The sequence below is a fragment of the Salvia miltiorrhiza genome, chromosome 4, assembly GCF_028751815.1.
Source record: "Salvia miltiorrhiza cultivar Shanhuang (shh) chromosome 4, IMPLAD_Smil_shh, whole genome shotgun sequence".
Classification (NCBI taxonomy): domain Eukaryota; kingdom Viridiplantae; phylum Streptophyta; class Magnoliopsida; order Lamiales; family Lamiaceae; genus Salvia; species Salvia miltiorrhiza.
This window is the reverse complement of record NC_080390.1, coordinates 54,131,440-54,156,466: the sequence shown is the minus strand read 5'-3', so window position 1 is coordinate 54,156,466 and position 25,027 is coordinate 54,131,440. Positions and strand designations below refer to the sequence as shown.

General features: G+C 33.8%; 2 protein-coding genes across 2 annotated transcripts; both read right to left on the bottom strand.

Moving 5' to 3' along the window:
* Positions 1 to 616: 616 nt before the first annotated feature.
* LOC131020643 (brefeldin A-inhibited guanine nucleotide-exchange protein 2-like) lies at positions 617 to 9,723 on the bottom strand. Its single transcript, XM_057949588.1, has 11 exons — positions 8,213 to 9,723; positions 7,060 to 7,377; positions 6,194 to 6,536; positions 5,683 to 6,105; positions 5,307 to 5,596; positions 4,707 to 4,980; positions 3,286 to 3,785; positions 2,830 to 3,151; positions 2,367 to 2,709; positions 1,575 to 2,248; positions 617 to 1,425 (listed from the first exon to the last, which is right to left on the bottom strand). The coding sequence occupies exons 1-11, from the start codon at positions 9,394 to 9,396 to the stop codon at positions 814 to 816; spliced, it is 5,283 nt and encodes a 1,760-aa protein (XP_057805571.1). The 5' UTR covers positions 9,397 to 9,723; the 3' UTR covers positions 617 to 813.
* Positions 9,724 to 12,305: 2,582 nt separating this feature from the next.
* On the bottom strand, positions 12,306 to 16,819 carry LOC131020714 (LOB domain-containing protein 30-like). The gene is made up of 2 exons (XM_057949710.1): positions 16,226 to 16,819; positions 12,306 to 12,922 (listed from the first exon to the last, which is right to left on the bottom strand). Exons 1-2 carry the CDS (start codon positions 16,583 to 16,585, stop codon positions 12,554 to 12,556), a joined length of 729 nt encoding a protein of 242 aa, XP_057805693.1. The 5' UTR covers positions 16,586 to 16,819; the 3' UTR covers positions 12,306 to 12,553.
* Positions 16,820 to 25,027: the final 8,208 nt, after the last annotated feature.

The following is a 25,027-nucleotide window of genomic DNA, read 5'->3' as shown; positions in this document are numbered from 1 at the left end:
AAACATCTAAACATAGAACGTTATTTTTTAGAAAAAAATGAACCCACATAAAGTCACTCTAAGGGCCTGTTTGATATGGGTTTATAGGTAGGATAAATTAAATTAATACATATTAGTGTGATGTTTGATATCATGTGCAGTTAATATGGTCAACTCCTACTTAATCCTACTTCTCCATGCTATTTTGTGGGATTAACCCATACTAATAATCCGCCCACCCCCTCGGATAAATTTAATACTGAGAAGTTGGATAAAAATTCTACTACCCTTCCTCACGCATATCGATGCAAATGCCCAAGTAATGGTGGACACACATGATATTTTTAAAATTATGTGAGGATAGTTTTGGTATTAGATAATATAATCAAACATAATCCTATGGATATCAAACATAATATAGGATTAAGTAGCCATGATATCAAACACCCATGAAATAATATAAATCCACACTAATCCACACTAATTTCTCAAGACAATTTTAATCATAATCAATCATAAACTGCAAATCAAACGGCCCCTAAGGGTAAAGAAAAATCCAGCAAAAAACATGCCAACATTATCAATAATGCCCTTTATTGCCAAATCTGTTGAGGATTAATTACTGCATAGCAACAAATTAACAACTTAAAAGTATGCAAATTATTTTTTATCCGAAACATTATAAACATACATCTATCCCTGCTCAACTGCTGCACTTGTCCAAAGCACTATTTCATGCTAACTCTAAATACATTATATTGCTGTATTCCCTAAACTATTGCTGTTGAAAAAATATGCATAATTCTAGATAAAATAATCATACATGTAAGCAGATCAACATGATCGGAGCAAAACTGGACCCACTGTTGAGCTAAGCATATCACTAAGTGCCAGTTGAACCTCATTGGATCCATGCTCGCAGCTTATCAAGCTTGCGAGCAGGGGGAAGAAGGAAGCCAAGTTCTTCTCGAACGAGGAATGTCCTAAGCTACTCATGGCCTGCAGTGTTGCAACGATAAGAGGTGCCCGTGCGGCCAGTTCTTTTCGCCTTCCAGAACTTAAGGGTATCATCCACAGGGGCCTCCTATCAAGCGATGAATCGGGTGTCTGCACTGTGCAGGCAACTTCGATGTAGAATTGCAGGACCTCCTTGCAGAGGTTCACAAGGTGAGACTCCGCTTCTGACTCTTCGTAACTAGCAGGCTTATCAAGAACAAGATTCTGTAGAAATGTGAGGCTAATCTGATAAGATTCATTCTCAAGGCGAAGTAGAGGAGGATCCTGCAATTGCGTCATAGGCCCGAGTTCTTGCAGCTTTGGCCGTAGAGACGCGTCACTGTTTATCTTGTGAGCATGAAAGGCAACAGAATGAATGGCGTCATAGAGGATAAGAGTGTTTTTAACTGATAGTTGAGCTCTGTACATATTATAAATCTCCGCGACAGCCTGCAACAATCACAGAAAGTTACCCGTAAGTAGCAATTTTATGCCATAACATGACTTCTTTACAAGAACAGTATATAATTACGAGCCAGAAAAGGTAAAAGACTGCAGCAAAGATGCATCATATAAGCTTAAAAGTAATGTAAATGCACCTGTATTAATAATAGCTGAATGGCAGCTCGGCACTTGACATCAGATATAGCTGCATATAAATGACGCGTGCTCAAGTTACCCATATCATTAGTTGCTCCAGTAGATTCATCATGACTCTCTCCATTCATTTCTTCATGCTCCCTGATTTTATCATCTTCATTGAGCACAACAGAAAAGTCGGGGAGTGTTTCCATGGCAACTTCTTCGAGAGACAAAACCACCTCAAACCACTTCTCTTCGGAAAACAGTTCCCCAGCATTACTCATTAAACGAACAAAAGCACCAATACCAATTCCAGCAAGGCTTTGATGAGGACGTTTGATAAAACTAACTAATAACGACAATACTTTTTTCAGAAGGGGGCTGACAGTATCGTAAAAATTAACAAAAAGATCAACAACCAGTTGAAGAGCCAATGTGCATGTCTCATAGAGCCATGAATTTTGATCAAGTTCCTCCACATTGCCATCAGTCATGTGACTTGGGGAATTAGCAAGGGATGGATCAATAGCACGCCGAGCATCATCGAAGATTCTAAATAAGACAGATTCAAACACCTTTTCCCATAATGCCAATGAAAAATGCTGACCATAGTTGCGTAGAGTATCAAAGAGTATTTGTAGGGAACTTTTCCTGATTTCAGGCCTTGGGTCAAAGCTGAGCTCAGATAGGCCTGGTTTGGGGTTAGGGGTCAAATTAAAATCTCAAATGAAGGAGAATATCAGGGCGAAACAAGCTTGAAATCTTGATCAATTACTAAATATAAAAAAATAACAATAAAAATCCTTTACCTGCCAGCAAAGGAAACCATAAATAAAGATGATCCAACTTATTGGCACCTTCCCCATTGTCAATCTTCGGTGAAGATGGAGCAACCTTTCCAGAAATTTCCTTGCCTAGGTCTCCTTCAGCAAGTTTTGCAGCACAGAAACGGAGGAAGCCAATGGCATTAAGACTAATGTCTTCATTGAATCTACTATTGGTAAATGCAATAAGGCAATTTACGCAATCTGTGAAAGTAGTGGTCTCAGTTTCAGTGATATAAGGGAAATAGTCACGCAAAATCTTCTCAGTTATTTCAAACGCAAGGAGTACAATGTTTTTATGTTCATCATAAGCTGCTGTCGTAAAGACCTGAAAGTATGCAAACAAGAGAAGTAACAGTTAATGCTGAATGAATCCACTTGTATGGAATATGGATTAATGAATTTCCATAAACTAAACCAAAGCCAAACAATTGCAGCAGACTACTACCATGAACATGCTCTTCCATCCTGACTTCACATTGTTTACACGGGACAACACCATCTGAGAAACGCATCTGATTATCAATTCCCTGATTTCGACAGCATTACTCTTGCGCATCACAATTACAAAAGGCTTCATAAACTCATTCTGAAAGTTATAGTTAGCCAACTCCTCCCTCTCCAAGAATTTCATTGATAATTGGCGCAAAGAATCCATTGCAAATATTGCAATTGAAAGGTTTTCGGAACAGCCAATGGTTACAAAAAAATCAGAGAGCACTTGCCAAATCTTTGACCAAACAAGCCTGATGCGATTCATGTTATAGTGCCTGTGAAGGAGGGGAGAAAAACATATTTACATAAACTTATGTAGCCAAAACAAGAAAGACAAAATGAGGTAAGAACAGACTTCTGCCGGGAAAAAATATTATGGAAGAAAAAAAACCAAAGTTGAGTAACATACGCAATCTCAACTATCTTTGTGATACTGAAAACACGTGGATCAGATGTGGACCGCAATTCATCCATAGATACCTTGCAAAGAGCCTTGACAAAATCGATTATAGCCTCGCTGTTTAGCTTTTGGCTCCGTATGAATATGCGGTTCATATCACCAACTTGTTCTAAAATGTTCAAGTGAGAGACCAAGTTGTTAATCTGTTCAGATGTAATTCCAGAAGCCACATTACCAGCAATACCAGCACTATCATATGATCCCCTCCTCACAGCTGAGGCTGCATTCTGAATCTTTCCAGGTCCTTTCTTTCGTAGAACCGGAAGAATATTTGATTTGGCTTGTTTAGATTTGTCCAGTTCATTCTCAGGAATTGCAAAAAAGGTAGCATCAGGGGGACCACCTTCACCCAATAGATGCAAGTGTTCAAACCTTGAAACACATGTCAAGATATGCTCCCAAGCCTCCTGCAAGTGATTCCCATCCTCATCTGCTATTGTCACTATAGCCTGTTGATGGAAGTAAGAGATTGATCAGATTTGCTTTAAAGTTCCAATAAAATTATAACAAATCTTAATCATATCTCAAATATTAAGCAAGCCCAGAGTTAAACACAATTTCATAAGACATAGTTTAATTTGCAGAAACTCAAATAACAATGTATTTGAGGCATGTTTTCTCTTAAACTCGAGTAAAATAGCAGATTACATCTACCAACTATTGCTCGCATTAAGTTAAGAGGAATATGCTCCGCATGCTAGTGTGGTAAAAAGGACAAGGCACTGGTAGACTGCAGATTGAGGCCTGGTAGACTCGAGTAAAATAGCAGATTACATCTACCAACCATTATTGATCCTATTAAATAGAGAGAAAAAGGTCACAGATGTAAGTAGCTAAAGGATAAGCATAGTGTCACCAAGGATAAAATGGTTCACATTGATAAACAGATACTGGTAAGTTAGAGAGAGAAATAGCTGGGAAGATGACAATGTTTACAGAGAAATCTTTATAAGCACAGGCAATATACATAACAACCATGAGTAGAATCATGCAGAGGAGTCAACAAAAGAAGGGGACCATCTGGTCAAGTTGTATTTCTTTTTTTTACATGCAGACATACTAGGAGGTTGCCGGTATCTGTGAGGAATAAACAGTCAAAAGCAGAAAACATTATGATTTTGTAATTTTTATACATAAAGCTGAGAACAGTCTCTAAGGACTAATTCTATAAAGGTGGTGTTCCAGTAACTTCACAACATAAAAAGGAGATTTTAATATCTACAGTTATTGTCTATCATCTAATATTCAAGTCGATCCTCATCATGCATCTTGGTTCTTTGAAGTTTCCAGTTAGCTTTTATTTGTACCACTAGATTCATTTAGACTAGCTTAATGATAGAAATAATGATAAACAGATAAGGATTACCTACCTTGATTGCATCAATGTTTTTTTGTCTAATATCTGCTGGTGAATGGAGGGAGGTAAATTTGGCTAGCGATGTCACAAAAGCATCTCTATGAGTTTTCATAGCCATTGCTGCAGTAACGTGGATTGCACTGCGAAAGCCTTCCAAGCATAGAGCAATTACAACTTCATCATTACTTTGGTCAAGGGGAACACTGAAGGCAGCCAGCATGGGAGCCCAACATGCCTCTATCATAAATCGGAGAATCACAACATCTGTTGCAGGATAATAAACTGACCTGCATTTACCAAAATTCAAGTAGAACGTCAAAAGGTCTATACATCCTAGAAAGCTAGCAAAATCATTCATTAAATGTTTTCAATCTTGTTATTCAGGTATTATTGAATTTATCAAATCCTAACCATCATTTGCTGAACTATCAGGAGTAACTTATGTGTCGTGTGAGTATAAAATGGGATGATATTTACAAAGGCTATGTCTCAAGTAAAGATGATGGGCCAATGAGAAGAAAAAGAAGCAAGGAAATAGTGATAGAGCCTCCTCTAGTCGTCAGCTGCACATCAAGTCCCAAGCCAATGATAAAAATTTTATAATAGATCTTACTCGGATTTGCTAGCCTTTTCTTTGAATTGCTCCTGCATGTTTTTCATAAGGTTATCACCAGTCCCCATGCTGTCACCACCTCGCTTGCCGACTACAACATTCAGTATGGCATCTAACCCTAACAGTCTATTTGAGTTCACAGACTGTGGCTGTTGGATGGACAGTTTATCTTCTTTCATTTTGATCTCATTCCTTGATATGCGCTCAAACAATGATCTCAATTGCTCCTCAGGTAAATCTTTCCCATCATCTATTCCACGATTGTTCCTTATGAAATCCTCAGCTGACATCTTTATAAACAGAATAAAACTGTAAGAAGCTATAAGAAAAAGACGAAACCACACTAAAAAAGCCCATCATTCAAGCATCACCGTACCTTAATCTTAACCATAGGATTATGTGCATCAGTGTTCAGCATTATAACAGAGTAGGCAAGCACATAAGCTGTGTCAGCACTTATAAAGGCTTTTGGATTACATTTGCAGTACCGCTCAGCAAACTTTTCCATAATACGATCGATCTTCTGTGCTTCACCTGGAAGTCTAAAGCCTTGTAGGAAGAGTCTTATTGCCTCGTCGAACTCCACATCTTGAAAATCAAAGGAATCAACATATGCATGCATCACTTTCAGTGATAAATCTTCCCTTTCACCCAAATAGTCACCAATCAGACTTTTATTTAAGCCAGATGCATTCTTAAGGAACACTGCTATCTCTTCTGGAGAGTCCCGCAACTTATTAGCATTTATCAGGAACTGAATACCTTTCTTGGGACTACGATTAAATAGAGAGATGCCTTCCTGCAATATAATTAATTTAGGAGACACTGTTATACTTGGAAATCACAAGTTGTTACTCCAGTAAACAAACTTATTTATGGAATTGGACCTGAAGTTCAAGTTTATATGCACGACGCTGCTCAATTGTTAAGACATCAGAAACTTCACTTGCTTCAGAGTGACTATCTGATGCTTCAGAAGATTCATCTGCATTGCCGTTTGCCAGAGGAGCACTTCCAGGATCAGAACTGCTATCCAAAACTTCAAGTTTATTTGGAGAGTGAGTGTCAGGAATCCGCAATTGTTTGTTCATCCAGTCACCCATGCACTTCAAAATACCAACCAAGCATCTCATAGCTTCTAGCTTCATGGAAACATCTTGTGGAGGTTGAAGTGTAGTTGCCACACCAGGTGGAACACCTTGAGCAGTTTTAAGTAGTCCATTGACTGTCCTGGAACCAGAACAAAATGAAGAGAGCAAATCAAAAACTTCACAATGTGCTTTGTGTTGTTTCCACCAAAATATTTATCTTCTCAGAAAGAAAAAAAATGCATTAGGTAACTAAATATTAAGGGAATATGGTTTTTTCTTCAAATCGTCTATCAATCAGTAACCCAATCAAATAACCTCTTACCCTACTATGCCATTTCCAACAATTAAAGGCAACAGTGAAATTAAAAACAAATCTGATTTTGGAGTATCTTCCAAAAGTACATTGAGGGTGCTATGGACAACTATAAGACATCGTATATACACAAAAAGCCCTTCCTTTAATTAACGTCAAAAAAATAAGAACAGGAGTGAAAGGCAAGTAGCCGTTAGGCGTCGATTGACCTAAGGGCCAGCTAACGAGTGAGTAGCACCAGGAATAGAATCACAGGAATCAATCAATAGGTGCACTCAAAAGCATAACTGCAAATAATACTAAGCAACTCAAACAATATCAAATAAAGAGAGAAATGAGAAAATTATACCTCTCAAAAATATTTGAAGCATTAACATCGCAGTCATAGTTGAGGAATATGTCGATCATGATCTGTGAAACACCACAGAGCTTCTCAAGACACCGAAGCACCGTTACCTTTTGGTGAAAATTAGGCTGTGCAACATTTTCTAATACTCTCAGGATAATCATAGGGAAAAATACTCCAATTTCTGCCTTCAGTCCAGCTCGGAATCGTGAGACCAAACTTACAAATATCGAGCACGAAAGCTGGAAAATGATCATAAGGGTCGAGGCAGTATTCTTCAAAAGTGACAAGCATAAATACTGCTTTATAGCATCTAAAAATCTGTGGAAAAGCAAGAATACAATACATAGATTAATATCGAAGAAAAAGAACAGAAAAGAAAGAACATAATGGTAAAGAAAGATGGAATAACAATACATCAGGTAAACAATGGGACTCTAAAGTCAAAACGCTAGAGGCAATCCCACAGGTCAAAATTAGAGAATGAAAACTTAAGTATGGATAACTAAATTAGCATGAACAAAGAGCACTTATAATAAGCATATTAAAGCTGCAGCATTCCTATCCAACTCAAGACCTCAAACCACCAGGGGCCTCCCTGACAAGATTTTAGACAATTTTTTTCACATGTATACATTTGTATATGCACATGTGCATATGTATGTGATTTAAACGAATAGTTAGCATATCAAACCTTAGGTGTTATCTTAAAGTTTGAAAATACAATAATAGTGAGTATGTATATATTCAAATCCCACCGACCCTTCCCCACCAAAAAAGCTCAAAATTCGTTATGTTCCACTGCCTCAAACCAACATCTACTCAGGACTATGAAGGGGACAACTAATTGCAGTTCAACTATCCTAAGTGAATTGCACTCTCTAAACGGATAATGAAGGAAATTTACTAGCAAAGTGCCAAAGTTATATGCCTGCGGCTGCTACTTAACAATTTATACACGAAAAAGTTGTACAATCAGAGTTGATTCCACTGGATTACAAGTTATAAAAGCACAAACCCCATGGTCATTAGATACATGCTACTATTTAAGTTTCATAGATAGCAAAGGAAACCTGAGGAAGTTCCCCAACTCAAGAAAAGAAAACGAGATGAAGTACTGATGCAAACAATAGAAGTGAAGTTGAGCACCCAATACCTTTCGTTTGTCCTAAATATTGCCCCGGCATTCTCCAACAAAATCTTGAGCAACTCCAAAGCCAGAATCTTCCCCTTCATTGCCCGAGGATCCACCAGGGCATCTTTGGGTGGAGTCTTCATCGAGAGCTTACACAAAGCTCGGAATACCAGAAAAGCATCCCGCCTCAGCTTATTACCAATCTGAACCTCCAAATTGTCATCCCCTTCACCATCAGCCAACTCTCCTTTCCTTCCCTCCAATGCCGTCTTATACATACTGATCTCCCAGTACTTGGCATCTAGCATATCCTTATCTGTTGAATCCAACAAATCCGTCGGATTAGTGCCTTCCACCGTCGAGGTCTTCGTCTCAAATGCCCCATCATGCACCCCGCCCCCGGATCCCATAATGCTCCTCGGCGTACTAGGACTGAAAACGCCATCAATATCCTGCATTATCTTAGTAATAAAACCCTGTACAAACACAGTCATCGAACCGTCAGCATCAGCTTTCTCCATTGGTTCCGTCAGCTCCGCGACCACAATCGGATGCACCGGCACAGTCGACGAATCAGCCTCCATTCTCCTAAACACAATAACCAGCATCTGAACCAGCGACGCCTTCGCAGTCGTCTGATTCACCACATTCTTACTGCCTAAATAAACGTCGTAACAGGTCCTCACCACCTGCAACAAACAGTCGCCGTGGATTCGCAGCGCGACCGACGTAACAGCGGACAGAAGCGCCTTGATCACCAGCAGCTCCACAGTCTCATCCCCTGTATCATGACATTTACACGCGGAGTCGATCAATTTCGAAAGCAATTTCGCATCGTCGCCGCCGGTCGTGTCTGCCTCGCCGTGTAGGTAGCCGTGAGCGATCAATTTCTGCACCGCATCTAGCGCGGGCTCCACGAGCTTGAGGTGATCGGACGCGAGCGCATTGATCAGGGGGCTGAGAATGAGCTCGGAATCGGATAGCGAGAGGTCGATGAGAACTCCGGGGTGTGGAGGTCGTGGCGAGTCGGATTTGGATTCAGCGGAGGGGGAGGAGGGCTGATTGGGTGTGGTAAGGCGCTCGACAACGGATTTGCACTCGGCGGCGAGTTTGGAGTGCTTTCTCCATGAGGCGTTTTTGATGATTTTGTCGAGCGCGGGGAGTAGGACTTTAGATAGGCGGGAATCGGCTCCCGCAGAAGCCATTCCCGGAGATTCAAGGTGAGGAGTGGGTGGATTGGGATTGGCGATGGCGGTGGTTGTGGTGGTGGTGGAGGTGGCGGCGGAATTTTGATTCTATTCAGTAGCGCGGCGGAGATGGCGGTGGTGGTGGTGGTGGTGGTGCCATTTTGATCGGCGGTGATTTGAAGTGGAACGGAAGTCTAAAATATACGCTAGTGCGTAATGACGAAAAAGCCCTCGAGATTTACCAGCGAGATTATTTGTTGTAATTCAAAAATGAAAGAGTAAAAAAAAAAATTGAACGTATTTGTTTAGACAGGAAATTACGGTATTTTCTTTTTTCTAGCCTCGAATAATAATTCTGATGATTAATATCCAATAATAAATTAGCACCTATCATATAACAACTCGGCAGCTTCATCATTTAAGTGAAATTAATGAAATTGGTAACTATATCAATGTTCATTAACAACTCGAGAAGAAAATCTAAATTAGAAATATGCATTTAAAACAATATTTCAAGATCTGATACCTAAGTCGTCTATTGCCCCGATTTTATCAACGACTTCACCAATTCCCAGATGATTGAGATCTGAAAAATTCAAAATTTATGTTTTAATTCAAGAGTTTGTCTTATATTCTAAGTAACATACTGGCATGGGATGATGGGTGATATATTTGGCTGAGATATCTAATAATTTATTAAGAGTTATTGGCATATAATACATCAATTTTTTGGATAAATTTTGATTTTAACATGATTTTTAAAAAGTATAAAAAAATACATCAACTTATTGATTGTAGTAATTTTAACATGAATTCTATTTACTTTCAAAAATACAATTCGAGACGAACCAAAATAAATGTCTTATAATTCAATATAATTTGACAATTCGAATTTGTGTTAAAATTACTATAATCCGATTTGTCCATATCAATATTTCTGTATGCTAAGTAAGCTTTAATTTGCCCGAAAATATAATTCGTGCTAAAATTACTACAATCAATAAGTTGGTATATTTTTTTACATTTTTTTAAGTTCATATTAAAAACTAAAATATGTCCAAAGTTGGTGTATTTATATGCCAATATGAAGCGCAGTCTGTTGCTAGAGTGTGAGTGGATTTTTTCCTTTCTTTGGTTGTAACAAATTTTTTTTTAAAAAAAAAATATACATAAAAAAATGTTATACTATCACATTTTTAAGTTGTGATACTAAATTAAAAAGATATAAATAATAGATAACGAACTATTAATTTATAAGCGACTTTAATTTTTAAAGCAAACAACATATTAGAATATTATAAGTATTTACCTTACCTTTATAATGTATAGCAAATGAGGAAATGAGATTCAGTGTACCACACTTTATGTCCCACGTTGTGTCTCACTTTTAATTTTTTATATATTTTTTCTTCAATTTCAACTTTATATGTTTTAGTTTAATTTTATGATTAATAACTAGGGTTTATTCCATCAATTTAGGGTATATAATTATTTTTTATCATTTAATTTCACTTTATTAGTTAATAATATGTTGATAAATTCAAAGTCATAGTATATACATTTTTAAAAATGACTTTTTGAAATAAAAAATAAATATAATTTATAGTATTATAACAAATTTTATTTTTATAAAAAATTATTTTAAAAATAATAGATATAAGTATGGGACAAAGTGATACACATAAAATATTTTAAAAATAATAGATATAAGTGTGGGCCCATGTATATCGTAGATTTCATCCCAGCAAATGAGCCCATTGGTTGCTAATGGGCTAATTAAAAAATTTGCAAGTCCATTATTTTCATTTCGCCCAGATAGTAAGAAATGGCCCAACAATGTTTTAGAAGCCCCGCAAAATAAAGGTTGAATTTAAAATGAAACCAATAGAATAAAATAGTAATTGTAATTATTTTATTTTTTTTAGGCAACGGACTTTAATAAAAAAAAGAGTTCACTATAAAAAATTATCAAAATCAGATCGAGTTATGAACGATCAAGTCAATTCCCCAAAAAATAAAATAAGAAGGAAAAAAAAAAAAAACAAAGAGACAAAAAAAAAATGAAAAAAAAAAGTTAATTTCCTCCAAATTATGGAAGCTGTACTAGTTAATCAAATTTCATTTTCATTATTTCTTCCATTAATTTTTTAATTATTTATTTTATTTCTAGGCGCTAGAGTGAGGTGTCAAAGCTGAAGCTTGATTCCTACATGGCTCCGCCGAAGCTGCGCGCCTAGACAGAAACTCACGAGCTTGGGAAGGTCGGCTATGGATAAGGGACGGCGGCGGCGGTAGCGCCGACAGCTGCGGCGGCGCCAACTTATAAAAGTGGTTGCTAAATGGGCTACTTAAAACAAATGCTAGCCCATTATTTAATTTGGGCCAAATAGTAAGAAATAGTCCAACAATATTTTAGAAGTGAGTGCATAAATACAACAATTTTGAGGGTAGTTTGATTTTGCATATAAACTTTGAATGAGTAAAAAAAATACTACGATTTTTTATGTTGTAGCAATATTAACAAAAAAATCAATTTCTAGATATTCAAACTTTATAAAAACCTTACGATTTACATGTTTAGAGATGTCTTATAATACGATATCTTTTAGATATGTCCTATACAATGTTAGTATTTTAAAACGTCTGATGACTACACGTCGATATTTTAACTTGTCAAGTTAGCTATAAATTTAAGCTCATGTGCAAAACCAGACTATCCCTAAAGTTGGTGCATACTTTAATGAAAAAATTGAGAGTTATTTTTAAAATTAACTCAAAATACATCATAGATCAACGATACATGGGGCCCATAAAGTTCACATATTTACTCCATAATCTATGATATTACACTTATATTTATAATGTAAATCAATAGAATGAAACATAAAATTGGAGCTGGATACATTTTAATTACAAAAGTGCGTGGAAAAAACCATCTCTGAATCGAACTCAATTCTATTTGCCAAAAAAAAGAGTTCACTATAAAAAAATAATCAAAATCAGATCAAATCAATTCCCCAAAAAACAAAAGAGGAAGAAGGAAAAAAAAAAAAAAAGACAAAAAAAGAAGTTAATTTCCTCCAAATTATGGCAGCTATACTAGTTAATCAGTTTCTCATCATGTCAAATTTCATTTTCATTATTTCTTCCATTAATATTTTATTTTATTTTATTTCTAGGCGCTAGAGTGAGGTGGCAAAGCTGAAGCTTGATTCCTACATGGCTCCGCCGGAGTTGCGCGCCTAGACAGAAACTCACGAGCCAGTTCTTGAAGATCGCCGCCGCCTCGATGGGCGGCTGTCGGAAAATGTGATGCTGTGTCGATATCGTGGCGCTGATGATGAGGGATCCATGCCGTTGGATCAAATAGAGATGACAAGTCATGCGTTGATGGGATTGCTGAGAATGTGGGAAGATCGGCTATGGATAAGGGCGGCGGCGTCAGTAGCGACGGCGGCTGCGGCGGCGCTGGCGGGGGAGTTGGGAGCTCGAGAGTGGCGAGATGCGCTTGTAAGTAGGAGAGTTCTGCTTGCAGATTCACCACCTGTACAGCACCAAAATGTTTACAACTTTTGAGGAAATAATTTATGAAAATCGTGTGACGATAAACTCGAACCTCGTACCACTAGATCAATACACAAATGTAAAAAATGGTTCTTGGTGTATTACAGACTTACAGTACTTATAGATTATAAATTATCTCGTATCTTTTTTTTTCAATAAATATAATTTGAAATAAGATCTTCATTCATTTTTCGTTTTGCCCTTCAAATATAGTACTATTTGTTTTCGTTTTGTAATGTCACGAAATATACGTACTCTGCTACTTTTGAGGATAATGGAATCTAGACCAAGAAATAAGCCAAAAATTGCAATTGGTTATTTTCTATATAAGTTTAATATTTTTAGAGTATTAATTAGAATACTTTGAGAGTTTTAGATTTAATTCAATATGAATACTAATACATTTGTGTGATGAGATTCAGTTTTTTTGTAAAAAATGGTAACTTTCCTCCAAATATAACGAGAGAAACTTAATATAATATATACTACTATATATATATAATATATATATATATATATATATATATATATATATAGGGTTGAGTTTCATAGAAAATTATTTTTTATAGAGAATTATTTTTTTGTTCATCATGAACAAATTTATACATTCTAATTTACAAACAGATCAACATAAGTAATGAACAAACGTATTTAGTAAAAATAGAGAAAAACTCGCCACCAATAGAATTCGAACCCGGAGCAAATTGTTGTTCATGCGGTACATTGGATTTGTTCATCAAAATTATAGATTTGTTCGTTTTTGTTTCACGAATTCTCTATTTTCTAAATATTTAGCATTATCTGTTGAACCCTTCTCTATATATATATATCTATATGAAAATAGTGAAATTAACGTGTAAGCAAAATCAAATTGGCTCGGCATATCTAATTGTATTCCAGTTAAACAGGATTATCTATTTATTTTCATATATATTTTGTATATTTTATATATAACACATAAACTTACGTATACGCATATAATAATAGGGAGAGGTTTAAATGACAAGCATTATATAAAATAAGACCATATAATTATTTTTAATCCTTTTAATTACTATCAAGATCTACGGTGAATATATACATTATCTTGTTGGATAGTACATCACCTGAGTTCATCACGTTATTTCGAAAATGCATTTTTCATTATATATAACCACACCCATAATAATAATAATAATAATAATAATAATAATAATAATAATAATAATAACCCTATATATATATATATATATATATATATATATATTCAGTGAATAACAAGCACATTTATTCCGTTCAGTAAAATTGTTGGCGTATTCAGTAAAATTATTGACTTGTTCAGCTTCTCTGCTTCTCTCGAATATTTAGCTTTTCTATTGATCCCTTCTATATATATATATAGGGTTAGATTACATCAAAAAAAGTTATATTGAAAAATTTATTTTTCGCGAGAAATGAGAATATGAACAAATCAATAAATTCTACGAATAAACCAATATATATAACTGATGAACAGACTTATCTATTTAATATGTTGAAAATTTCAACCTTCTAGAATTCGAACTCCAAACCAATATGTTTATTTATAAAAATTATTGATTTATTCATAACAAGTATCAATTTCTTCACATCTTCTCAATTCCGCAAAAATATTTGTTTTCTTAACTGATCTCTATATATATTATGCATCGATATGAACACAATTTACAGTATATAAGTAGAGATATCGAACTACATATGGTGATGATGAGGTCACAATGAATACCAAAAATGACAGAAAATGGAGCTAAAACAATAGTTTTCATGCAATAAAATAATGGACCCAAAAACCTGCAATTCGGGGTCATGCCCCATGATTTCCCCTCGAAGGTTGTACACAAATCACAGACAAATTCCTTAATACCAGCCAAGTTTTAGTACAATTTTTGCAATAAAAAGTTCTCTCTTTTTCTCTCTCTGTATCTATTATATTTATGTAAATGTGTGCATATATCTATGTATGTATATGTGTTTGAATTGGGATAAGCAGTTTTATTGAATTCAGAGAAGCATATAACTGTTCCCCCAATGCAGCACACTGAGGTCCACACTTGTTATACTTATCTAACATGTTGTATAAAATAGCTACACATTATAAAATCAAACCTATGATGTTCCACCATATGCATGCCAACTCAAATCTTAATACATACTCAATCTATTAATTAATTAAGCTATAATTCTTAAGCAGACATGATTTCCATCCTTTACAAAACCGTGTTACTCATAATGCCATACTTTACAAGTATAGTAGTGCACCATTGAAATATATTACCACCTTAAACCTTAATTTTAATCCATCTTGCAAATTCAAGATATTAATTAACTTTGATATATACATATAGATATATACATCCCTTAGACAACATCCAACATATACTTAGGGATTTCAAGCCTAAATTAAGTGTAAATTTAATTAATCTAGTTTGTGTATATATAGGAAAGAGTTGGACACATACCCCTTTTAAAATATAAACTACGAATTCATGAATTTTATGTGAAATATGTATGAATTCGTATAGTAGATTTTTATAATTTAGTGAGAATGACTATTTTTCGTGAAAAACGAAAATAACAAATAAAATCGATAAAATTCACAAATAAATTAATGTAATGCAAAAATAGTCTTATTCAATTAATGTAGTGAAATTTTCGATCCTTCCAAAATTCGAAACTCAACGTTACTTTATTTATTCATTTTCGTTCAATCTCAAACTTATATATATAGTATAATACTTTAGAAATTGATGGACAATAGAGGCAACATATAAAGCAATCCAAGAATAGAACAAGGGGCTGTGTTTTAGCTTTACCAACTCCGACATGACAGATTTTAAGGATGAAACCAACAATTAATAAGCTATCTCTATCTTCACATACACTAGATAACCAATCTTAATAATAATGCCAATTAATTATTTAACACTCCCTAATTTCGAGTTTCGTCTCATTTACTCAGTCTTATCATGAGAAGAAACATACCCCCTTCAATTCCTTCCTCTCATTGATAATGACTCACTTTTCTTTTTGTCTCTCCCGTTGATAACGATATGTTCTAAAAAAGAAAATCACCTTCAATTCCCTCACAAAAAATTGTGAGTTCCGCCACTTTCTATCAGTTTTATCGTCTAATATAATCACTCGCGTCGAACAATAATGAATCATTATCAATGGGACGAACGAAGTAGTATATTTTGCAGCAGACGACTCAAATCAAAACCCTCAACGATGGAGCTCGGGAAAGGGAGAGTATATATATATATACCTGTTGTTGAAGGGCGAAGATGTGGGCGACGCAGCCGTAGACGGGGTCCCTGAGCCTCGCCTGAGCCTCGTAGCAGATGGTGACGACGGCGTCGGGCCGCTTCTGCACCGGGATGTGGAGGAGGAGCTTCGACACGTTGCTAGCGCCGAACACCTTGTGCACCGCCGCGAAATGCGCCGCGCCTTGCTCCGAGTCGAAATACGGCGCGAATATGCACCCCGCCACGCACTTCCTCCTCAAGAACTTGCACGCCCCACACGGCCCCCCGCCCCCCGCCCCGCCTCCGCCGCCGCTGCTGCTGCTTCCTCCGCCTCCCGCCGGCGACATGCTGCTGCAAGCAAAATTCGAGCTACTACTCATCTAATAATACTATTTACTACTAATCGACATGTGTTTTTTGTTTATTTTGAATTGAATTTTGTAATTTGGTATAGTTTGTTTCCTTGGTAGTTAATGGCTTGGCTTTAGGGTTTGGTGGAATTCATTGTGTTGAGAGAGTGGTTTTAAACACTAAAAAAAGACTTTGAAGCCACGCGATGGAGCAAAACTTGCGTGAAGCAAACATGCCATAAGCCACCTGCTTTCATTTATCTTGTGAATTTGGCTTAAATATATATATATATATATACCTTTTCTTTACACCCTACGTATCTATAATCTATGACAAAATTTTATATGGCTTATGTATATTTTATTTAATTAATATTATGTACATACGCGTATATATATATATATATATATATGTTGATAGGGGCGCGCTAGTGAGACCCCCTATTTTTCGTGAAACACTAGGACAATGAATAAGACATATAATACTAATAAACAAAACTTATACCTAACGAACAAGATGTATATACTGGTGAAAAACAAAATTTAAAAAATTCGTAATGAATAAGACATATATACTGATGAATAGGGCAGTATATACTGATGAATAATGCAGTATATACTGATGAATAATAAAATTTAAAATATTTTGCTCCCTCCAGTATTCGAACCCTGCAAAAAAAAATCTTCCTCCAGATACAATATCAGTCATAGGATTGATAAAATAAACGCACCAGATCGTACTCTAAATCTCACTAAAATTAGGGGGTCTCATTGGAGCAGCACCCTATGTTGATAATTATATCTTTTACTGGGTCTATTAATTTAAATGTATTAGATATTTTTAGTAAGATATATAAAAAAGGGTTATGCTATTACACCTATGTGATACAAAGAAGATTTTTTTTTTTTTTTGAGAATAAGATATGGCCGGATAATAGATAATATGACATTAATTTATAAAAAGCTTTAAGTTTTTAAATAAATAACATATTCTTGTGTTTTAGGTATATATCTCACTTTTATCGTACATAGCAAAAAAGCCCTTAATTAATATATGTAAATGGACAGTGAATATTGTCCTGCTTTTTATTTGATGATGTAATAATAGATATTTGTGGAATAAAAAAAAAAGGTGAAATTTGAAGGGCTGGAATGTATCAATGAGAATGTAAATTGTTGCGTGTGTTTAATTTTTTATTTTTAGAGTTTCGTACCATATTTTAAATCTCAATTTGTGTCTTACTTTCAATTTTTTATTTTCTTTCATCTTTTTTCTCTAACATCAATTTTGTATGTTTTAACCTAATTTTATTATTATTATAATTAGGGTATATTTCATCTAATTAGAGTATATAACTATTTTTTTATATTAATTAATAATTCATTATTATGATTGATAAATTTAAAGTTAGGGTATATAATTATTAAAATTTTAATCTTTAAGAATAAAAATTAAGTATAATTCATAATATTATAATAATATTTATTTGTATAAAAATTATTAATATAACAACATATATAATAGTAGAACACGATAACATAAATAAAATTATGGGACAATAAATTTCATCCTTAAATAACCTATCTCTCTTTCAATTAAATTGTCAGTTCTATATTATCTTCCCCGGCCTCACAAATTAAATTAGAAATAAATATGATAAATAATAGTAATCCTTATTTATTCTTACGCGCCCTTTTGATCCTCAAAGGGACTCATCATTTATTAATTTATTTATTGTAATGACGCAAGTGCCCCCACCCAACCAAACACGAGAAAGTCTTCTGTTTTAATTTCTTCTTCTTTTTTCAAGTAATGAATTCGATGTATTCCTTTTGTTTCTTGTATTTATATTTATAATTTGATCCAGATCAAATACAATAAATATTCGATTTTCATCATAAAAAGACAGTCTTACCCTCTATATATTTTTTCATTCCTTAATTGAAAAGGATAAAATTAATGTATTTGAAATTTATTATTTTTAAAATCCTAAACTTTTACTAGGGGTATTTAAAGTAAACATATTTTTATTTTTTAAAATTATGACTGTTTTGCCCTCGTTGATTCAGATCAATTTGATAAATAGATTTTCCCTTATTAAAATAGACATTCTAGATAAATATATAGTATATCGTTAAATGGCTGAAATTCATTGCCTAGGTTACCTTGCACGTAAGCTCACTCTCGCCCTTTGGACTAATTACATAAAAAAGTTAATTAAGAAATAATTAGCAATTCCTATTTATTTTCCTTAAAACAATAATGAAGTGAGTTTGCTAATTTTCTCACTATATGCACCAAAATAATAAATGAGCAAAATAATCTCAATTATCTTCAAATTGTGATACGCCACATTGCTTTTTCTACTAAAAAAATCCAAATATATATCCATCCTGCAGCTTACGGTTTTCTCAAAACAACCTAATGAAAATGATCCAAAATTAAAAAGCTTTTATTTATTCTAATCAAGATTATTCTTAGATTTCATTCATACTCTTATAGTTAATCCGTATGCAGGTCAAATTCATCTAATAATCTCACTTTGAAGCTTAGATACATAATAAAATATTACACTGCACCGTGTAGGGTTTTGGACATGATAGATATATTAATGTATTTTTAAGCACTATATTTGGTTGTCATAATCCTAACTACTTTTATCCAATTGCTAATGGCAAGTTGAGAGCGCTGCTTTACCAACTTAATAAATGAGGAAATTGAAGATTACAAAATGATAGTGATAATCTCAAACACTCACTTTCATGAACTAGATTAAGTATATTTCGCAATGGTATTGAGAATTAAAGTATTAGATTCGCAGTTCAAGTAATTAATATTTATCTAAGGATTTGTTTAATTGTGCTTGATTTAATATACGTAACAAACAAGCTAATAAACTGAAGCTCAAACTCTAAAATTGCATATCTTAATTACTATTAGGTCGATTTGTTTTAACCACCCAATTTTAATTGTTTAGTAATGGAATTGAAAAGAGTTCACTAACACATACTTGTCTAGCTAGAAAATAATTATTTAGTGACAAAAAATAATTAACTATCTTATAATTATATTAAATGGTGTGTTAAGTTAGCTGGATCATGCATGATTATCATTATGCTTTTGTTGCAATTAATTTAACCAAGATAAACGACATTGTTTTGAAGAGGTTTAAAGTTAATTTGTAATTCGTACAGCTTAAAAATTTATGTTGTAATTAGAAAAATTATCAAAGTTATTTAACCATTTCTTTAGGTAATTAAAGAGTGTTATTTAAGTTTGAATGGAATAAATATAAACTAAGAACCTAGCTATAAAGTAATACTACTACTTTTACTAAATTTAAAATTATGTTAAGTGGTTTTGGCAATTTTGGTTCTGTACTTCATGCAATATTTTATTAATTATACATTTTATTTCATGGTTATGGATATATATTAATATATAATATGTATCCGCATTACAAAACAGAGGAACACAATTGAGATACTACATCATGTCATCTATCAAATTATCTACAACCCAATATGCATGACTCGTGAATACAATTTCCGAATATAATTATAGAATTATATTAGGGTAATATCGCCAAAATGCACGAATTTTCACATATTTTTGATTTTGTACATAAATTTAACATATTATCTTTAAATACATAAATTTTTATTTTTTATTTATTTTGAACAAAATGAATATTTCCGATGAATGAATGTTGAGATAAAGTCAGAATTGTTTACTGGGTAGAAACGAATGTCTTTCTAAATGACATAATTAATTAGATACTACTATATACTCCCTCCGTCCCAAACGAAATGTCCTCTTTCTTTTCGACACGGAGATTAAGAAATGTGTATAAAGTAGATAAAGTGAGTTGATGGAAATTATTTAAATATTAAGTAGAGAGAGAGAGAGTGTATTGCCAAAAAAGGAAACATGACATTTCGTTTGGGACAGCCCAAAAAGAAAAACAGGACATTTCGTTTGGGACGGAGGGAGTATTAGATACATTACACTATAAAAATACAACAATACATAAATGAATTATTAATTATAAATGTTCATCGTATGTTAAATCATCTAATAAAATAAAAATTCATATACTTAAAAATAGAATTTTAAATCGTGTATAAACTAAAAAAATATGTGGAAAATTATGTATTTAAAGGCAGTCAAAGGTCAAAACTGGAAGAGAGTTCGGCGTTCAAAGCACACGACGCCAGCTATCATTTTTGTTTTTCAAGCTTAGGTGCCACGTCAGATTCGCTGATGTCTCACGTAACTGAATAAGTGAATGGGATTTTTTAATTTTTTATTTATAGTAATTACTATTAATTATTTATTTAAATTACATTTGTGCGTTAATATACGACAAATAGCGTGAGTGCGTGCATGTGTCCATACGTGTATTGTATACCTACATATATATACACGCATCTATATACAAGGACGGAGCCATTAATTAATTTCGGGGGCTGAAACTGTACGGGGTTTCGCCCCCGAGAAATTTTTTTTGGGCATTCTGTATATTTATGGTGTTTTTTTTTATTATAATACGAGCATAATACTAATAATAACGAACAATATTTTCATAGATTATATAGTTTCAATATATCACAAAACTTTTTTTGGACATTCCGTATATTTAAGACATCTTTTATTAAAAGGCAAGCATAATAATAATAATAACAAACAACATGTTCATAGATTATATATTTTCTATATATTACAAATTAGTTTCAATACATTATAATTTTTTTTAGCATTTCATACATATTAGGCATTTTTTATTAAAAGACAAGTATAATAGTAATAATAACAAACAATATTTCATAGATTATATAGTTTTAAATAACGGAATTATCCTTAAATTAATTATATATATGAGAGAATATAATAACCAAATACTCTTGTATAAAATAAAATTATTTTATAATAGGTATAAACATATATCTATATATATTTTAAAATTAAAAAAAAAAAAAACTCAAATTTTGGGAGGGGGCTCTAGCCCCCCTGGCTCCGTCCCTGTCTATATATAGACTTGCATTTTTTCGAGATTGAAAATATAAAAATATATGTTTTGCTACATAATCCAAATTGAAAATCTGATTATGATCGGTTCATGTATAGGATAGTATTGCAAAATTGAAAATGTGAATATATATACATAGGGGCTCATTATTATGAGAACACTATGCTTAGATTATAAAATATTGTATTTGTTGGTCAAATTTATTGTACTAAAAAAATTATGTTTCTTATAAAAGTCGATTTAAATTACATTCACCACCTATCTTATGATCGAACATGATTATAATAATTAAGGGTTCTGTGCAGGGGCATATTTACCTTGGGACACACTGATCTCCAGCCTAATGCAAACTCAAAATTTTAATATATATATATATATATATATATATATATATATATATATATATATATATATATGCTAATATCTACATTATCTAGCTCATAGCCCATCCCAAAATTTAGGCAAAAAATCATGTTTTTAACATAATAATAAAAATTAACTTATTTGACAGAAAAAAGTATATACTATTTGTTAAAGAGTTTACTATGCATTACGAGGGCCTAGATTTTTTATTTTTTACTATTGGTATTGACGAATAATTAGAGTTCATTCTATTATTCCATCCGTCCCGCGAAATTTGAGCAATTTCTTTTCATCATGAATTTTAAGGAATTACTCCTACCACCAATAATGAAGACACACTTCATTTGGGCACGGAGATTAAGGTAAGGTAGATTAGGAAATAAAGTGGTATGACCCAATTCATTAGTGTATTTGATTATGTGGCTCTCATCTTCTCCTACCACCACAGCAAACCACCACCATTTGGGCTCTCATCTTTTACTATCTTTTCTCCTCCGGCGGAATCGCCGGCGACCACCACCGCCGACCATCGTCGAAACAACAAAAGCAAAATCGAAATCTGCCATTCTCATTCCTCACATTCCTATTCCCAAATTAGAACAATGAAAATTGAATCGAATCCAGCAATTCAGAAATTCAAAAATTTGAACCATGAACATCGAATCCAGAAATCGAAACAACACAACCAAAAAATCGAATCATAAAAATCGAAACAACACAACCAGAAATTTCGAATCCATGAAAATCTGCCGATTTTGTTCTCTCCGATTCCCAAATTTGAACCATGAGAATGGCGGCGGAGATGGAGGGTTTCAGAAGGAGAGTGGTGGCCTCACCGCTACGGCGGCCGGAGAAGGAGAAAAGAGGGGGACGAGAGGCGGTTTCAGACGCGCACGTATCTCGAGCGACGCCTCCGCCGCCCCAAAACCAGATCCACCACTCTCTTCCTCTCTCAAATCGAACTTAGAAATTGAGGGTGGTGGTTTGGCGGATCTGGGTTTTTGAAAGAAAGAGACCGGAGCCGCGTGGTGGTGGTTCGGCGGCTCAGGGCGGTGGTGGTTTGGCGGATCTGGGTGGCAGAGGAAGGGCGTGGGAAAGGCGACGCTGCTGTTCGGCGGGGTTAGGGCTCGGCCCTCTGCCCCCGTCAGTGTGTGCGCGAGCGATCGGAGGCTCACCGGAGGGGCGAGGGGTGCTCGGCGGTGGTCGTGGTTCGCCGGCGGCGACTCCGCTGAGAAGGGGGAGGAGATGGGCGATGGGGGTGAAGAAAAATGAGGGAGGCAGGTGAACTAGATTAGGATTTTCTACTAATTTATACCATAATTAAGGTTCAAGTAATTAGTTATAATTAAGCCCTAATTCTTTCCATATTTAGAAGTGTGTCTTTATTATTGGGACAGCCCAATAAGGAAAGTGTGTCTTCATTAATGGGACGGAGGAAGTAACATTTTATGTGTTAAATGCGGCGTAGGTGAAAAAATGAAAAGGTTAATAAAGGGAAAAAAAATTGTCATATAGGAAAGATAAGTTTCGCGGGATAACCCGAAAAGAAATACTGCTCAAGCTTCACGGAACGAAGGGAGTAGTATTTTATTTTAGTTGATATATATATTTATTTTTTTTATAGTAAAGTTGAATTTCAGTTTAAGGTTTATTGTGGATTTATAAATTATAATGAGTATATAAAAATCAAGATACACTTTTCTTATTTTTTACAGTAATTTTATTTTACTTTTTAGTTTGAATTGTTTTAATTTTGTAGTGGTTATTGATTGCTTGTTCAACTAAATTAACTTGTTTTTGTAAGATATAGTATGTTTCAATACCTTTATATTGTGTCACATTATTAAACAAGATTTAACTATATGGTGCACATGAATGTAAAAATACTCGATTTCAATTTACTCATTAATACTAGTCCAGTATCCATATATCTTTGGTGCAGCCCATTAACTAAGAGGGCCCAAAATAAGCCCATATGGTGGAACCTGAAAAGAATACACGATCATTTACCAGCAGGCCCAGCACCCTAAATTCATAAATACAAATATATATCGAATGGCTTATTAATATTTTATTTTTTCACACATATATTTAGTATGTACGCGTTAAAACACAATATCAATGAAAATTAAATTTAATTAAAAAACACATATTTTACACCCTAAGCCAATGAAAATACATTCCATGAAGATAAAAAAAAAACATATACATGAATTTTAAATTCTATAATGAAAAACTATAAAGCTAAACCTTTTGCCGTCGATGATGTAAATAAACCCTAGTCTATCTCATGTAGAGTCTAATGAATTTAAAATGATAAATCAATTAACTATATGTTGGTGGCAGCCACAAAAAAAATTACTATTTTTCCCGTGACCTATTTCAATATTATTGTCTTATTTACCATTTTAAATTGTCCCATTATTATAATATTATCTGATTTTCATAAAATGTAATAGTAATTTATTCTTCAAACTGTGTGAGTCCTATTACTTTTAATTAATTTATATTTTTTTTGTAATTTGCTTAAAAGATTTATTGGGACGGAGGGGTAGTAAATTTTATTTTACAGTACTATTTTTTGTACTACTTCATTCATATATTCCATTATCATTTCATTTGAGATTAATCAGCATTGAACAGGTTCGATTTCCTAAAACATTGGTTTGCATTATGTTAGTTAGTTGGTCATTACAAAAAATATCAAGAGACTAATAAATAATTGATCATAGAGTGTGGCTACTCATCATGCTAAGATAATGAAATTATTCAAAGTAATTGATCACTTACTCAGATTTGAATAATAAAGTCAGTGGGATAAAATTAGCATCAACTCTAGATACAATAAAGGAGACTCGGTGTTTGCCTAAGCTTATTTTAAAGAGTTTATAAATTCAACGAGTTTATAAAATGTAGTTATTAACAGTTTATAAAAATCATAAAAGTATTTGAATAATTGAGCTTACAAATTATAAAAATCATTTTTAGTTAGAGAGAACAAATCTTTGTTATAGAAAAAAAAAAATCAAAGAGAGAAAAACTTGAAAGATTATATGATGTAGAAATAACAAATTGCGGG

What these genes read in the sequence shown, in the direction of transcription:
- LOC131020643 (XM_057949588.1), bottom strand. Translation starts at nt 9,396, where the DNA reads ATGGCTTCTGCGGGAGCCGATTCCCGCCTATCTAAAGTCCTACTCCCC. An exon ending in ATATTTAGGACAAACGAAAG is followed by an intron (nt 7,378 to 8,212) that starts GTATTGGGTGCT and finishes GCTTTTCCACAG; the next exon opens with ATTTTTAGATGCTATAAAGC. An exon ending in AAAACATTGATGCAATCAAG is followed by an intron (nt 3,786 to 4,706) that starts GTAGGTAATCCT and finishes TTCCATCAACAG; the next exon opens with GCTATAGTGACAATAGCAGA.
- LOC131020714 (XM_057949710.1), bottom strand. Translation starts at nt 16,585, where the DNA reads ATGAGTAGTAGCTCGAATTTTGCTTGCAGCAGCATGTCGCCGGCGGGA. An exon ending in TCTTCGCCCTTCAACAACAG is followed by an intron (nt 12,923 to 16,225) that starts GTATATATATAT and finishes GGTGCTGTACAG; the next exon opens with GTGGTGAATCTGCAAGCAGA.